At 44.8% G+C, this 16,141-nt stretch overlaps 1 protein-coding gene across 1 annotated transcript; it reads right to left on the bottom strand.

The window, feature by feature from the left end:
• Nucleotides 1–522: 522 nt before the first annotated feature.
• On the bottom strand, nt 523–4,305 carry LOC125529734 (mechanosensitive ion channel protein 6). The gene is made up of 5 exons (XM_048694154.2): nt 2,406–4,305; nt 1,904–2,027; nt 1,515–1,808; nt 1,186–1,388; nt 523–1,053 (listed from the first exon to the last, which is right to left on the bottom strand). Exons 1-5 carry the CDS (start codon nt 4,232–4,234, stop codon nt 771–773), a joined length of 2,733 nt encoding a protein of 910 aa, XP_048550111.2. The 5' UTR covers nt 4,235–4,305; the 3' UTR covers nt 523–770.
• Between the last annotated feature and the right edge of the window lie 11,836 nt (nt 4,306–16,141).

The raw sequence follows: 16,141 nt of genomic DNA, 5'->3' as shown, positions 1-16,141 counted from the left end.
CTCTATTAATCATGGCAAATGTATAAAAAAAATGTAGTGCTTACATGGAAAGTTCTACGTTACAAAAGATATCGTATGCCAAAAATTTTCCATGGAAATGAAGCTGATATTTTACAAAAATAATAATTTACCATGATGTGATCAATAAATTTGTCATGGTCTCTACGATAATTTTCTCACCATAGCTACACGTTTCAGCTCTGCAAACTGCGTTGTATCATGACCATCTTCGCCTGCAACCCTAGTCGTAACAAGGATCCTAACACGTAGAACTGCGTGACAAGCTAAATGATCACCTAAAATACATGTGAAACTCAAACAAAACTTGCAGAAACGAAATGCCAGGATAAGTGCTAACACGGCAGGCTTGTGTATACCAAAAAATTGCTAGACCTAAGAGCATCATCATAAGGGGTCTAACTATGGATGAGATCCTCAACTAACCACCCACTAATCCCCTCTGTATTTCTAGGTGGGCCTCAGTGATAACCATGTTAATCTGTAATCGTCAAACCATAAGTGTAGCATTGCTTTGTCTAAACTATGCAATTGACTGCTTTCAATATTTTGAACGGCCACTATCTGTATGCCTATCTTCGAGTGTATTAAAGCTTTTGATACCACACAACACACTCTTACAATGGTCGCCGCAGCTGCATGCACACTGACAACTCAATTAGCTACTGGCTATAGTTGCTACCAGTTCTCACCACATCATAGAGACGGTAATTGTTGTATATGTGGTATCATAACGGGATTCCCCCGCCACTTCATGAATAATTCCATGTCGTCGGCATCCTTGTGGATTGCAGAGGGGGCGCGTTTCGCACGTTCACGTCAAGGGGCAACATCCGGTACTCAATATTGAGGTCCTTCAAGACTCTGATCATCTCTTGGAGCACGAGTTCCCTCCTCACGAACCTCATCCCCATGTCCTGAAAGTTGAGTGTGTGTCGGAGCCATATGGACACTTTTAGCTTGTTGGTGTCATCTACATCCCGGAGGACAACCATCGCACCGGGGTACCAATGTTCCTTCTTACTGTCAATGTAACTGGATCATAGGAAGAAAAGAAAACTACTGTTAGTCCAATCTGATGTGGCAAAAGATCAGTAGCAAATGGCACTGTGTTTCCCAATTTGTGAACATATCTGAAACTGAGATGACAGAAGAACTGGTACGCACCGTAGTATTCTTTCCTTCATGAGCGCCAGTTTTTCCAGCGGGGTGGCAACATGGACAGAGAAGTCAACTCCTTCTCCCATATCAGGACTCCTGTAGAAATTAAAAATTGGTTTGGTGGCCAACACACTGTTTGGGTAATAGATCTTCAAATTATCGTAACGAAGAAAGATTGTTGTCATGATATTCATTTCCTCCACAACGACCTGAAATTCAAATGCTTACAACGTCAATCGACAAATGCAAGGCAATATCAGATTACATAAATAAGTAGCGCCGATTTCAGAGCGGTCACCGACGTCGAAAGGATGCATCATGAATATATTCATTACCTGAACCTCTTCAATTTCACAGCGGTCGCCGACGTCGAAAGGATGCATCACGAATAAGAAGATTATTGCCTCAAAAATCGTCTTCAAGGTATTTCCGAATACAAACACTGCCACAAGAAGCTGCGAACTGAGGAAGACAAAGAAATGTGTCGTCGCTACGCCGAGAATTAGAAGCCAAAGAGCAAACACTATGAGGCCAACAACAACATTGGCCATCTGGTTAAGCTTGTTAACTGCTGTTTTTGTATCGTTAAGTGTGAGGGCAAGAGCTTTGCGCTCTCTAAATGCATTCACCTACAGAACGAACCATATGATATAACATTAGAAATGACATCTTTATGGTCGATGCATCTAAGATAGCTAGAAAGGGTCAATAATAAGATCAGTACCACCCAGTTCTTCATAGACTTCTTGCCGACCCTACAGTGCTCTTGTGCTCCTTCAAAAAGATGCATAGCTTTGATGGCTTCCTCCTGCTTCATGAAGCGCATCATGTCTGCCAAGTATATGTGCCTGCATTATGATTTATACATTTACGATTAAGAATCAGAATTAGTAAATTAATTGTCACGATCCTGAGAACTAAGTAGTGATCTAAACGATGTTATATTACTTTACAAAGGGAGTATTACTGTAAAGTTTTATAATTTGTCATTCCACTTTTGTAGTTGACACGGAAGTGCACTATAAAGTTGTCTAACAATTATGTAGCATGCTTTTTTATATGAAATTAAAATTAAAAAAATATACCGTACAGTCTGTACTATATATATAGGTCTACTTGTTGAGCTCAAAATTCCTAGAGCCTAGACAATAGGAATATAAAATGATGTAACTTGTAAATTAATACTACAGTATAAGATATAATCTCATTAAAGCAGAAGTCCTTACTTGGAACCAGGCTTGGCTACGTTGTGAAAGATCTTCTTGGCGGCGAGCTGCGCCTCATATTCGGTGTGAATCTGTGTCCCTGACTCGGCCCCGTCCCCTGTAGTTGCCTGCTGGATCTGCTCGTCCATTGTGGCGAGCGTCTCGAAACGAACAATCTTCACGAGCCTCTTCATGTTCCATGCCGAGACGTTTCTCTGGTTGAGCCTATGGAGCTTGTCAATGGTGATCCCTTCATCAGCCTCACGCCGCTTCTTCTCCTTGGACAGCGGATTGATTCCCCTGGAGATCAAACCCGAGACCCGGGTGCCCCTTTGCCCCGACAGGTTCTTGGTTGGCAAGGCGGGATGCAGCTCTTTCGGGATGTCTGCGCCGGCGCGCTGGAGCTCGCGCACCTCGGCGATCACGTAGTCCTCGTCGACCAGCTGTGGCCCGGAGAGCGTGTCGATGACGTACTGGTTGAAGAGCGCCTCCTGGATCCGATCGAAGTATGTGGAGACATGGAAGGACGAGGCGAGCACCTTGAGGAGAAGCGTCTTGACGAGGCGGACGAGCGTGGCAACGAGGAGGCAGAGTAGCACCTTGGTCACGTAGGGCAGCACCGCCGTGTTGATGCCCTCGTCGAACAGGAAGTGCCAGGAGGCGAGCACCATGCCGAGCCAGAGCGCGTTCTGCACGGCGCCGCGCACGCCGTAGACGAAGTAGAGCACGCGCTTGCGCAGCACGAAGTTGCGCTCCACGCAGAAGACCGCGATCCGGATGGCCCAGCCGGAGACGAGGCGGCCGCAGATGAGCACCAACACGAGGAGCTCCCACTTCCAGAGGTGCAGCTCCCAGAGCCGCTTCCGTGACAGCGGCCTTATCGCGAGGCTGCACGCCAGTGCCCCGATGATGATCACCAGGCTCACCCACTGCAGTATGGTGAGAGCGTCCAGCTTCCCGCGGTTGAAGTCGTCGGGGATGTCGTCGTCGATGAACGGGTCCTCCTCCTCCTCCTCGATGGGACCCGACTTGCGCCACTGGCCGGATTTGCCGGTCATACGCCCAGAAAACTGGCCGGACTTGGGAGGGCGCATGGCAGACGACTTCTTGCGCTCCTCGTCGACGGCCGCGGGTGACTGCGGCGGCGGGTCCGTGAGCCGGGAGCGCGTCTTGGCTCGCAGTAATGGTCTCGGTCCCGCTGGAGTGGAAGCAGAGGTGTTGCATATTCCGTCATCGCCGGCGGGCCTACGGCGGCCGCCGGTATCGGAATCGGAGCCGGATGAAGAGGACGAGGAGCTCTGTCGGTCCTTGAAGGAGACACGCGGCGCCTCCTGCTCTCGGGAGTTGGATGAGAACGCGTGTGAGTGTGACGACCTCCCGATGTCGTCCAGCTCCATGTCGAGGTCGAGCAACAGCTCGGCCCCGGCGGCCTTCTGCTTCCGGAGGAAGTTCCCGATGAGTCGCGTGGGCGGGTCCACGCCGACCTCCTCCGCCTTCTTCTTCGGCGAGATCGAAGGGGACGATGCCTGCGGCTGCGGTGACGCCGACCGATTCTTGAAGCTGAAGTCGTCGACGCGGCGCGCGGGGCCGCCCTCGTTCCTCCAGAAGTCGAAGCTCGCGTCGGCCCACCCCTGGGCCGGCGAGCTGGCGGCGGTCGACAACGTCCTGCTGGCCGTCGGCTTCCCCGCCGCTCCGACGACGTCCGCGCCGGGAGCGTTGCCGTTCCCATCGATGTTCAGAACCACCTCCCGCCGCTGACCGAGGTCAGACAGCATGGGTTGCTCTTCTGACCGCGTCCGCGACAGCGTCTTGGCTGACCTCAGGATGCTCTTCCGTTGCACCTGGTCCATCGCCGACGGACAACACGCGCGCGCGCGCGCGAATTTTTGCGGCAAAATTGCTTGGGTTGCGTTGCCCCCGGGGTGTGGTATTAACTAGGCAATGGAGAACGACGTGGAGCAGCACAAAATATGCCAACACCGCACGCATCGGTACGTGGCAGGCTGTGGTTGTGGTTTGGACACGATCGAAGGGTAAGCTAAGAAGATTCGGTTTTGCTATTTGGCAATCAGTCTTGCTAAACCTTGTCTGACTTAGACTTATAGTTACTAGAAGGATTGGGCGCGTTTTGCTTCGCTGTTGGTGTTGTTGGATTTCTTCAAAAAATAATCTCTTCGTTTCAAAAGATGATTATTTTTTGAAAAGTCAAATCTTTTAATTTTGATCAAATTTGTAGATAGATATATCAAAATCCATAATATCGAATCGGTATTTTTAAATTCATCATAAAACAAATTTTCATACTGTTTTGTTTAATATTGTGGATATCGATATTTTTGCTCTAAACTTGGTCAAAGTTAAAGAAATTTGACTTTCTAGAAAATTAATACCGCTTATAGTTTGACTGATGAAATATTTAGTTTGGCGGGTGGGGAGATGATAGAGTGTGTTTTATTTTTATTTATAATGTGATTATTTGGTGGGCCTTTCATGGTGTGATTCTGTGTTATCCGCTAACCAATTTATATTTATGTAAGGAAATGTTTGTGTCGGTAGTCGCATGTACTACTATATTGGTGCTACAATATCACATGGTGGCGCTTCTTTTCCCTGGTGGTGGGAGGGTGCACGGGATTGATATGTTTTTATAGGCCGGTTGTTGCTGATTGATTTGAAAAACCGTTGGTCCGGTCGAAATCATAAACCAAATACAAAATTGAATAACTCAACTGATTGAAAGAGGTTCAAAATTAAGGGACATGGTGAATTAAAAGAATTGAACGGGAGAGTTTGAGAAAGTGTTGACCCGCTCAAAATCGATTGACCCAATTCTAAATTGAATACCTCAATTAATTATGAGGCCTTCAAAATTAGGAAGTGTAGTGTATAGTATGAGAGAATTGAATGAGAGAGCTTTAAGAAATTGTTGACCCGATCAAAATCGGGTGATCCAATTCTAATTGGATACCTCAACTGAACGTGGGTGCTTCAAAACTAGAGAGCTTAGTGTTATAGAGGATGTCTCGATGTTATTCGTGGATCTTGCATTGACATATGTGCAAAAAAATCATTTTTATTATATTTTATGACACTTGAGTAAGACTGGGTTAAGTCTCACTCGATTGAGGCCTAACCAAGCCCTTTGGCAATTGCTTTTCTTTTTCATTTCAGTCACTTTCTTCTTCCCAAATGCTAACGAACGAATGTTAGGAATCAAACATTTCGTGTGAACCCACTCAGTGTCGTACGCGAACAAAACCCTTTATTTTTTGTGATGTTCACGTAGCAGTTTAGAGAAAATTTGTTATGTCCGCGGGAAAAGATTAATAATTTGTTAAAGTTTTGCCATGGAAAAAATCTTATAACTTTTGCAATGTCACCAATCCAATTTTTGCCATTTCACCAATACAAAATTTCCATGTAAAAAAATGTTTGCCATGTCACCAATACAAAGTTTGCCATGTCCCCAAGACAGATTTTCTATGTCAGCTGCAATAGAATTTTATTTTTATTTTCATGATTTTTTGGTGAAAACACATTTTTGTTATGGAACACGACAAATTTATGTTATATAGCTCTTTTGGATCTTAACCATGACAGTTTTATTGTACACCAGAAAAATTATTTGTGCATTCCATGGCAAATCCTTTTTCGTTAGATACCATGGCAAAATTATATTCTAGATAGCTAGCATGTGCATCTTTTGTTAAATACCATGTCAATTTCTACATTTGCCATTGTTTTGAGATCAAAATTCATGTATTTTTTTCTGCCATGCGACGATTGCATAATTTCGCAATTGTCCGTCATGTTTTATATGAACAAATTTCTATTTGTTGCCATGTGAACAATGTATTTTTTAAAAAAATTGACATGTTCTAATAAAACATATATTATTTAGTTTTAACCATGTGACCATTACAAACTTTTGATTTTACTAGCATGATGCCTGCGGATTGCCACAGAGCCATTGACTTAGGAGGTGGTCAAGTAGCATTACTGTCCTTGTGGCCGTTGTGTGATTCACAATTAGAAAAAAATGCAAAATTATGTTTAGAGGCATGCAACGTCAGAGAATTTCAAATGACCATACTAGGTTGGGAAGAGAAACTAAAACCAAAACTGATTTTCAGTTGAAGTCACACTTTTGTGTTTGTTATTTGTGCCTTTTACAAAAAAAAATTGTTCACACATGAAATAGTGTATTTCATGTATGATAGATACCACATGTGAGTAAAATGCACATGTTTATACGTCTCTTGAAAGATTGCTAGTTTCACATGTGGGGATGCGTGTATTTGTTTATCTGAAAAGGATGTTGGACTCGCATGTGAACTCACCACCAACTCCAATCTTTATAAGTAAAGATTTTCTAAATTTCCCACGTAATTAGTACAAACTTTTTTTTTCAAAATTTGCGCGGATTTTGTTTTTTTTCTTAAAGTTCCAATGGACCATATAACACTTTGTACTAATTCACATGGAATTTTGTTCTCTTCCTATGACATGGGAAATCAATCATTACCTTTGTGGCAAATTTAGATAGGACCCCATGGCAACTCAACCTTTTAGTTCTGTTTTTTTTTGTCATGGCAATTTCATGCTCACACCATAGCAAATTTTTTGTGGCATCCCCAATTTTTGTGCTGACACTCACAATAGTTTGTGTAGCCTTTGTTCTAATTATACTACTATATGATTGCTTTTGCATATATGTAAAAAGCTCTAATTCTTGTGCGAATTGTGTGCATTTTTCTTGTCATGCTTGTTAAATTTATTTATTTCATTTTTCTTATTTTTGATAATATCAATACTCTCAATTCATTCTTCCTTATACTTTTTTAGAACTTTCTATTTGTTTTAATTTTTCATTTTGTTCCTCGGGTAAGGCGTGGAGGAGCACGGCGGCTGCGGCGACCATGGTGGAGGATGACGACAGTGGTGGCACGTGATGGTGGTGCGAGCAGGGGGCGGAGTGAAGTGGATTTTTGATAGTATAGGGGGCGACGACTATGCGGGGAAGAGGAGGCCGGGTGGGTTTGGGGGAGGGGGTACGGTGGGGGGAGAAGAGGGCGTGCATTGCAATTAACGTTAGAAATCTTATCTGCATTCGATCGTCGTGCCGAAGCCACTAACTGGCCTAAACTTAACGACGTTAGGGACCACATACGCCACTAGTACATCCATGGTTGTCCGTCTGCTGGAGCCCATGCATTATTAACGTTGATGTTCTTTGGCATGCCTGTAATATCCCGATAATAGCAACGGTTATGGAATTTCCGACGCCACTGCTATTTTGCGAAAATAGCGTCGGCATCACGGAAATTAGCGGCGCCACTAACATGAAATTTCTATAAGAGTTTTCCTACCAGCGAACGATAATTAATTTTCAACATCAGGTGTTGCCTTGGTGATGGTTGTGTTGCTGCTTCAAGTCCTGGAACGCTGTAGCGTGACTTTTTTTTTTTTGGCTGTGTGCACCCGTCATTGCCATTAGGGCATTGTGTTGTTGCAGGGGCTGGGTGGTAATTGATACCTTGGCAATATTAATATATACTTTTCATCGAAAATTAGACACCCGCAAAAATGAAAATAAAGACAATAATTAGAAGCAAATCCCCTAAGGCTAGTTAAATGTGAGTGATACCTCCCAACATTTCAGGCAACCGATTCCGTTAAGATTTGGATGCGCGGCGCGAAAGTGGGAGCGCATCGGCACTTTTGGGTGCCTACAAAAGAGATGAGAAGATAGTCTACTATATATTCCTACCATGTCATGTCCTCATAAAGAAGACGCTTTACTGAAAGGAACTATATATTCCCACGGTGGTGACGCGTCACATTTTGGTACCACACCGTACACGCCTAATGAGTGCAGTGCCCTCGCTCGCTGCAATCGGTGTCGATCATGCTAGTGCTAATCCCGGGTCCATGGAAAGAAAAAGATGGGCACCATCGTGGCATCGTCGATCGGTACAAAGCACTGGGTAGGGTGCATGCACACGCTTGCTTTAGCATATGATGATCTCTTCTTCTTTCGGCTGTATATATCTCCCCGACCGACCTCAGGCGCAGCACGCGGTCAGTGCATGCAGAATCAACAGAAAAGTAGTAGCACTAGGCCCGTTTCTCGGTTACAGTCGTAATCTCGACCGTGATTCGGACGGATGATCGTGGAGATGGAATGTAACAACAGTCAATGGACACTAGGTGCAGAAGCAGGAATAGGTCGGCTCAGCGTCGCCCATCGGTCTCGGAGGTCGATCGGAGAGAACCAAAGCGTGGATTCTTCTTCACATATGTGGGTGCCGTTGCACGACGACGTGCCATGGGTCACCCGGAAGGCGGAAGCGCCCTCTTCCACTTATGCAAAAGATCGTGATTTCGGCATGCGAGTTGGGGGAATGGAGAGACAGAGACAGCGCAATTATGTGTACGCGGACATTCAACCAGTTTTTCAAAGAGAGCAAAAGAGATCTACGTACAAGCTGAATACAAAGATCTCACCGCTACTTATGAAATCGAGCGCTTTGCCGGGTAGTTAGGTTTTGTTATAGGACAAGCCTTTGCCCAGTAGTTAAATTATCACTCCATGTAACATTTGTGTTACAAAATCGTTTTTTTAAGGAGGATAGACCCCAGTCTTTGCATCTGGACAATGCATGCGGCCATCTTATCAATTATTCGTAGAGGCCATACAAAGTAATACATTAGTCATCCTGAAGCCACCATCTAGGCAACACTTATTGCTATTTCTATCCCATTGATGAAGGTGTGCGGAATATCCGGACCTAATACCAAACGGACATCGCACCAAACCCTAACATCTAAAGCCGGATGCCCCAGCCCAGCCACACACCGAGCTGGGTCCCATAGAGGACCGACGCACTCTCAGAGGCTGCCGCGGCCATCTTCCACCGGCCCATCTCTAGAGCAGAAACTGACCCATTGACATTGTCTGGCCTGTCGTCGACGCCACCATGACACCAGACAACTCCACCATCTTGCACGTATCTGTCCACACGCGTCCATCGCCGAAGCTCCGCAGCACCATGCCACTGGGATCTGCCGTCGGCCTTGCGGTGGATGAGACATCGCTCTTCCGCTTGTCCCTCCAACTAGCACTTGCTCCAAAACGATGCCCTCAGAAGGGACAACGGCGGCAAAGGTACAATCATCGTTCGATCCGGTAGATCTAGATCTAAGGTTTCCCCCGGAGCATCAATCGGCACTCAATTAATACAAAATCATAGCCACGCAAAATGTACTTTGAAAGATGAATACAGTTATATCAATTTCATGTCAAAAAAAAGTTCACACTGATAGAGTAATTGTTGGTCAATGCTTCTCCTAATGAAACCTAATATGATTGATATTTTGAAACAAAGGGCAGTAAATACACAAGGCTTCTCCTACGAAACTAACATGATTGGTATTTTGAAACAGAAGGCACTAAGGGCCTGTTTGGTTCTTGCCCAGAATCACCCTGCCAAATCGTTGGCGTCATAGGCGTGCCAAAATATTGGCGCCAAATTTGGCCGCCCCCGTTACGCCAGCGCGTTGGCGTAGAAGATACAGAGGAGAGGCTGGGGTGTGGTGGCGTGACAAAATTTTGGTCCTCATCCAAATGCGATACAGTGTCTTCAGTCAACGCCAATATATTGGCAGGGCATGCAATGGCCCCAATCCAAATAGCCTCTTACGAGCGACCCAACCAAACCATCGGCGCTCAGGGGTAAACAACCTGAAGGAAATATGCCCTAGAGAAAATAATAAAGTTGTTAGTTATATTTCCTTATATCATAATAAATGTTTATTATTCATGCTAGAATTGTATTAACTGAAAACTTAGTACATGTGTGAATACATAGACAAACAGAGTGTCATTAGTTTGCCTCTACTTGACTAACTCGTTGAATCAATGATGGTTATGTTTCCTAACCATAGACATGAGTTGTCATTTGATTAACGGGATCACAACATTAAAGAATGATGTGATTGACTTGACCCATCCGTTAGCTTAGCACGATGATCGTTTAGTTTGTTGTTATTGCTTTCTCCATAACTTATACATGTTCTTATGACTATCAGATCATGCAACTCCCGAATACCGGAGGAACACTTTGTGTGCTACCAAACGTCACAACGTAACTGGGTGATTATAAATGTTCTCTACAAGTGTCTCCGATGGTGTTTGTTGAGTTGGAATAGATCGAGATTAGGATTTGTCACTCCCATTGTCGGAGAGGTATCTCTGGGCCCTCTCGGTAATGCACATCAATATAAGCCTTGCAAACAATGTAGTTAATGAGTTAGTTACAGGATGTAGCATTACGGAACGAGTAAAAAGACTTGCGGGTAACGAGATTGAATTAGGTATTCAGATATCGACGATTGAATCTCGGGCAAATAACATACCGATGACAAAGGGAACAACGTATATCGTTATGTAGTTTAACCGATAAAGATCTTCGTAGAATATGTGGGAGCCAATACAAACATCTAGGTTCCACTATTGGCTATTGACCGGAGACATGTCTCGGTCATGTCTACATAGTTCTCGAACCCGTAGGGTCCGCACGCTTAACGTTCGGTGACGATCGGTATTATGATTTTATGTGTTTTGATGAACCAAAGGTTGTTCGGAGTCCCGGATGTAATCACGGGCATGACGAGGAGTCTCGAAATGGCTGAGACATAAAGATCGATATATTGGATGACTATGTTTGGACATCGGAATGGTTCCGTGTGAGTTCGGACATTAACCGGAGTACCGGATGGTTACCGAAACCCCCGGGGAGTATATGGGCCCTAATGGGATTTAGGGGAGAGAGGGAGGGACTGCCTAGGGTAGCCCCTCCCCCCCTCCAAGGCCTAGTCCGAATTGGACTAGGGAGGAGGGGCGACGCCCCCTCCTTCCTTCTCTTCTCTCTTCCCTTTTCTACTCTCCTACTCCTACTACATGGAAAGGGGGGAATCCTACTCCCGGTGGGTGTAGGACTCCTCAGGGCGCACCATAGTAGAGGGCCGGCCCTCCCCCTCCTCCACTCCTTTATATACGGGGAGTGGGGCACCCCATAGACACACAAGTTGATCATTGATCCCTTAGCCATGTGCGGTGCCCCCCTCCACCATAATCCACCTCGGTCATATCATTGTAGTGCTTAGTCGAAGCCCTGCGATGGTAGCATCATCATCACCTTCATCACGCCGTCGTGCTGACGAAGCTCTCCCTCGAGACTCAGCTGAATCGAGAGTTCGTGGGACGTCACCGAGCCGAACGTGTGCAGATCGCGGAGGTGCCGTACTTTCGGTACTAGGACCGGTCGATCGTGAAGACGTACGACTACATCAACCGCGTTGTCATAACGCTTCTGCTTACGGTCTACGAGGGTACGTGGACAACACTCTCCCCTCTCGTTGCTATGCATCACCATGATCTTGCGTGTGCGTAGCAAATTTTTTGAAATTACTGTGTTCCCCAACACAACCAACCAACAATGTTCAACCACACACGCGACAGAGAATTATTATTTTTAAACAACGGCTCGCCCCGTCGACCATTATTGTAAACCGCCATGACAGTTCTTACAACAGATCTAAATAGTTTATCTGGACAAATTAGGACTTAGCGGCTGGTCTACAACTAACATTAACTGCACAGAGAATCTATACATGGTGATATATATTATATAATTTTGCGTTGCAACATGAGTACAATAGAGAGAACGAACTGTGTTATTGGACACGGGGAAATGTAATTTCCGAAATTTCATGGCTTGAAACAAGTTTCTTGAAAATCACTAGGCTCCCACACTTGCGCTTTGTAATGATGTTGCCGCTCGCAAGAGTCGCGGCTTGATTGGCACGCCATTTCTCTTTGTGATTTCGCTCTCCCTCACCGGTTGTCAGTGTTGCGTCAGTGTCCAAGCTAGGGAACACGACACAAGCCTGAAGGAGCGGTCGTCTCGCGCTTGTGGTTTGGAGTAGACGAACGTCCAGTGATCGCCTCTAGCCTCCTCTGCTCTGTCTTTAGGGAGCTCCTATATGACGCATTTTGCATCAAATAGCCCCTCAGTCGTACATGCGTGAGTGAACGGGTCAGCCCATTAAGCGACATTCACTATATTTTTTGCTTTTTTTCTTATATGTGCTTTTGCAACACGGCAACAGCGTAGCATGCGATTTACTTCCATTGTTTATAAAAAATATTTCTGAAAAAGGGAATATTTCCTGAAAATTGTGAACAATCTTTGCAAATATGAATATTTTTAGAAATTCTGAATGTTTTTTTAAACATGTGAAAAAATTTCAAAAAATAATTTAATGACTTTTTAAAAGGTTGAACATTTTATGAATTTCCCAAACTTATTTTTAAAAAAGGGAACATATTTTGAATATAAACATTTTTTAAACAAGATTTTTCTATGATTTCAGTTTTCTATTTTAACTTCTGAACATATTTAAAAAATAAACGAGAAAAATAAAATAAAAATAGAAAATAGAAAAAACAGACCGGAAGCTTCTACAAGCAGTAAAAAACCAATAAAAATCAGGTTCCCATAACTGCTGAATGAGCCGGCCCATCAGTCGACCTGCTTCCGCACTGCAATGGGCGGGCCCAAGTAGCAAAAATTGGTTCGCGTTTCGAACCTGCGACAACACACTGATGTGCCCTCGGGGAAAGCCAGCACGACAGAAGTGCTCTTGCGACAGATATGCACCTTGAAACAAAAAGAAATATGGAACTATCGAATTTAAATCTTCTTAAAAAAATCACAAACAATTCTGTAAACTTATGAATAATTTTTCAAATCTTCTGAAATCGTGAACTCATTTTGAAATTCCCTCACTTTTTCCGGAAATGTGAACATTTTTTAGTTTTTGAACAAAATCTGAAAACGGGAACAAATTTTTGACTAATTTTGTTTTTGAAAGAATGAACACTTTAAAAATAATACAAAATCATAGCCACACAAAATGTACTTTGAAAGATGAATACAGTTATATAAATTTCATGTCAAAATAAAGTTCATACTGATAGAGTAATTGTTGGCCAATGCTTCTCCTAACGAAACCTAATATGATTGATATTTTGAAATAGAGGGCACTAAATACACAAGGCTTCTCCTAACGAAACCTAGCATGATTGGTATTTTGAAACAGAGGGCACTAAGAGCAACTCTAGCAGACCCCGCATTCGGCTCCGATCCGCAAAATAACCGTCAAAATGCGGATAGGGGCGGAAAAACCTGCCCGGTCAGACCCCGAATCTTGCCCCGGCCCGTAAATTTTTTTTGAGGGGCACGGCAAAATCTCGGCCCCAACCCGCGAATACGCGGGTTTCCCCCTCGCCGTTGCGGTGCCCTGCATCACAGAGAAGCAGTTGGCGGGAGGGACATTTCAGCCCGCGCTCCTTTCCCCACCCCTTCCGCCGCCGACTGCTCTTGCTTCCGCCCGTCCGCCGCCGGCGATTTCGGCCAAATCTGCGTGCGGAATCGTGTCACGGGGCCGTCCCCCCCCCCCCCCCCCCCCGCGCTGATACGCTGCACCGCCCCCCCCCCCCCCGGATCCGGCAAGAAGAGTCGGCCCTCGTCGCTGCCGCCACCGGGGATCGACCATCGTCGAGCCCGTCGCCTCGTCATCGCTTGGGATCACCCGCCGCATCCGCCGCCGGTTAGTGTTTGTTTTGTGATATTTGCGAGCGGTATAGTTGATTGACGCGCCGGTATGCATGTAGATGGAATTGAGCCCGTGCGAGAAGTTCTTGCTCTCCGGTTCATCCGATTCGGACGACTCGGATGTTGAGACCATGCTTGCGACCTTTCGGCAGCAGACATTAGTGATGGCACTTGCCGTGAAGGAGCACGAAGACGAGAACCGGAAGAGGAGGCGAGGATCGACCGTCGAGCGTCTTTGCATTCCTCGAAATCGCCATCTTGGGATGAGATGTTGATGCAAGACTACTTCGCGGAGAATCCTACATATCCACCGCACCTCTTCCGGAGAAGGTACCGAATGCGCTGATCCCTCTTTGTGAAAATTGTTCAAGCTTGCAAGGCAAATTGCCGATATTTTACTCAAAGAAGAAATGTTGCGGGCTTAAAGGGATTTAGTGCATATCAAAAAATCTCCGCAGCTATGCGGGTGATTGCATATGGCGTTCCGGCTGACTATGCCGATGAGTACCATCGCATTGGTGAAGATACTACAATTAAGTCAGTGCGTAGATTTGCCAAAGCGATCATCCGTGTCTTTGGTCCTGAATATCTTCGGGCACCCAACGAGGATGACACAAAGAAAATGGCATCTAATGAGAGGAGAGGTTGGCTTGGCATGCTAGGTAGCATTGATTGTATGCATTGGACTTGGAAAAATTGTCCAAAGGCATGGCAAGGAATGTATTGTAGCAAGTCTTGTGATGCAACAATTGTGCTAGAGGCCGTAGCATCCGAGGATTTATGGATTTGGCATTGCATCTTTAGTATGCAGGGCACTCTCAATGATATCAATGCGTTGCAACGGTCTCATTTGTTTGCTAGGCTTGCTAGTGGTGATGTTCCTGCTTGCGACTACACTATCAATGGGCATGAATACACAAAAGGGTACTATCTTGCAGATGGTATATACCCTCCTTGGTGCACATTTGTCAAGAGCATCAAAGATCCCAAAACTAAAAAACAGTGTGAATTTGCAAGGGTGCAAGAGGCAGCCCGAAAAGACATTAAAAGAGCATTCGGCGTTTTGCAATCTAGGTTTTCCATTGTCCGTGGTCCAACTCGTTTTTGGGATAAGAGAACCTTGAAAAATATCATGACATGCTGTGTTATCCTTCACAATATAATTCTTGAAGATGAGAGAGGAATGAACTTGAAATTCTTCTGCGACAATGTCGGTAACCGCGTCAAACCAGTTAGAGACCCTAACCGCATTAGAGCTTTTCTTCAGACATAGAAGGAGATTGAAAATGTAAACACACAGTTTCAACTTCAGAAGGATCTTATTGAGCATCATTGGCAAATGGCTGGACGGTGACTCATTTTTGTATTCATTTGTATTTGTATTCATCACAATTTTTGTATTGCATTATTTAAGTTTGATTCGGTCATTTAAATAATTATTTGTAATGTGAACGATTGTTGTATTATGTTGGAATTGAATAATTATTTAGTTTGCTTCTGTTTGTTGTATTATGTTGGATTTGATATTTTCGGGCCGATGAGATGCGGGATGCAGCGGTGCAAGAGCGGACACCGCAAAGCCGACCCGTATAAAAGCATATTCGGCGAATATACTTTTATACGGGTCCGTTTGGGGGGTCTGCATCTGCAGCCGTCCTTCCCGGCCCGCAAAGGCCGTTTTCCGCGAACTGCAAACGTGTTTTGCGGGCCGGCAAAATGCAGGGTGTGCTAGAGTTGCTCTAAATACCAACGAAACCATCGGCACTTAGGGGTAAACAACCAACCGCCAATGTTCAACCACACACGCGACAGAGAATTATTATTTTTAAACAACGGCTCGCCCCGTCGACCATTATTATAAACCGCCATGACAGTTCTTACAACAGAACTAAATAGTTTATCTGGACAAATTAGGACTTAGCGACTGGTCTACAGCTAACATTAACTGCACAGAGAATCTATACATGGTGATATATATTATATAATTTTGCGTTGCAACATGAGTACAATAGAGAGAACGAACTGTGTTATTGGACACGGGGAAATGTAATTTCCGAAATTTCATGGCTTGAAACA

The sequence above is a fragment of the Triticum urartu genome, chromosome 5A (genome assembly GCF_056163025.1).
Source record: "Triticum urartu cultivar PI428250 chromosome 5A, HENAU_Tu73, whole genome shotgun sequence".
Classification (NCBI taxonomy): domain Eukaryota; kingdom Viridiplantae; phylum Streptophyta; class Magnoliopsida; order Poales; family Poaceae; genus Triticum; species Triticum urartu.
The sequence above is the reverse complement of the archived record's forward strand: the minus strand, read 5'-3'. Positions and strand labels throughout refer to the sequence as shown.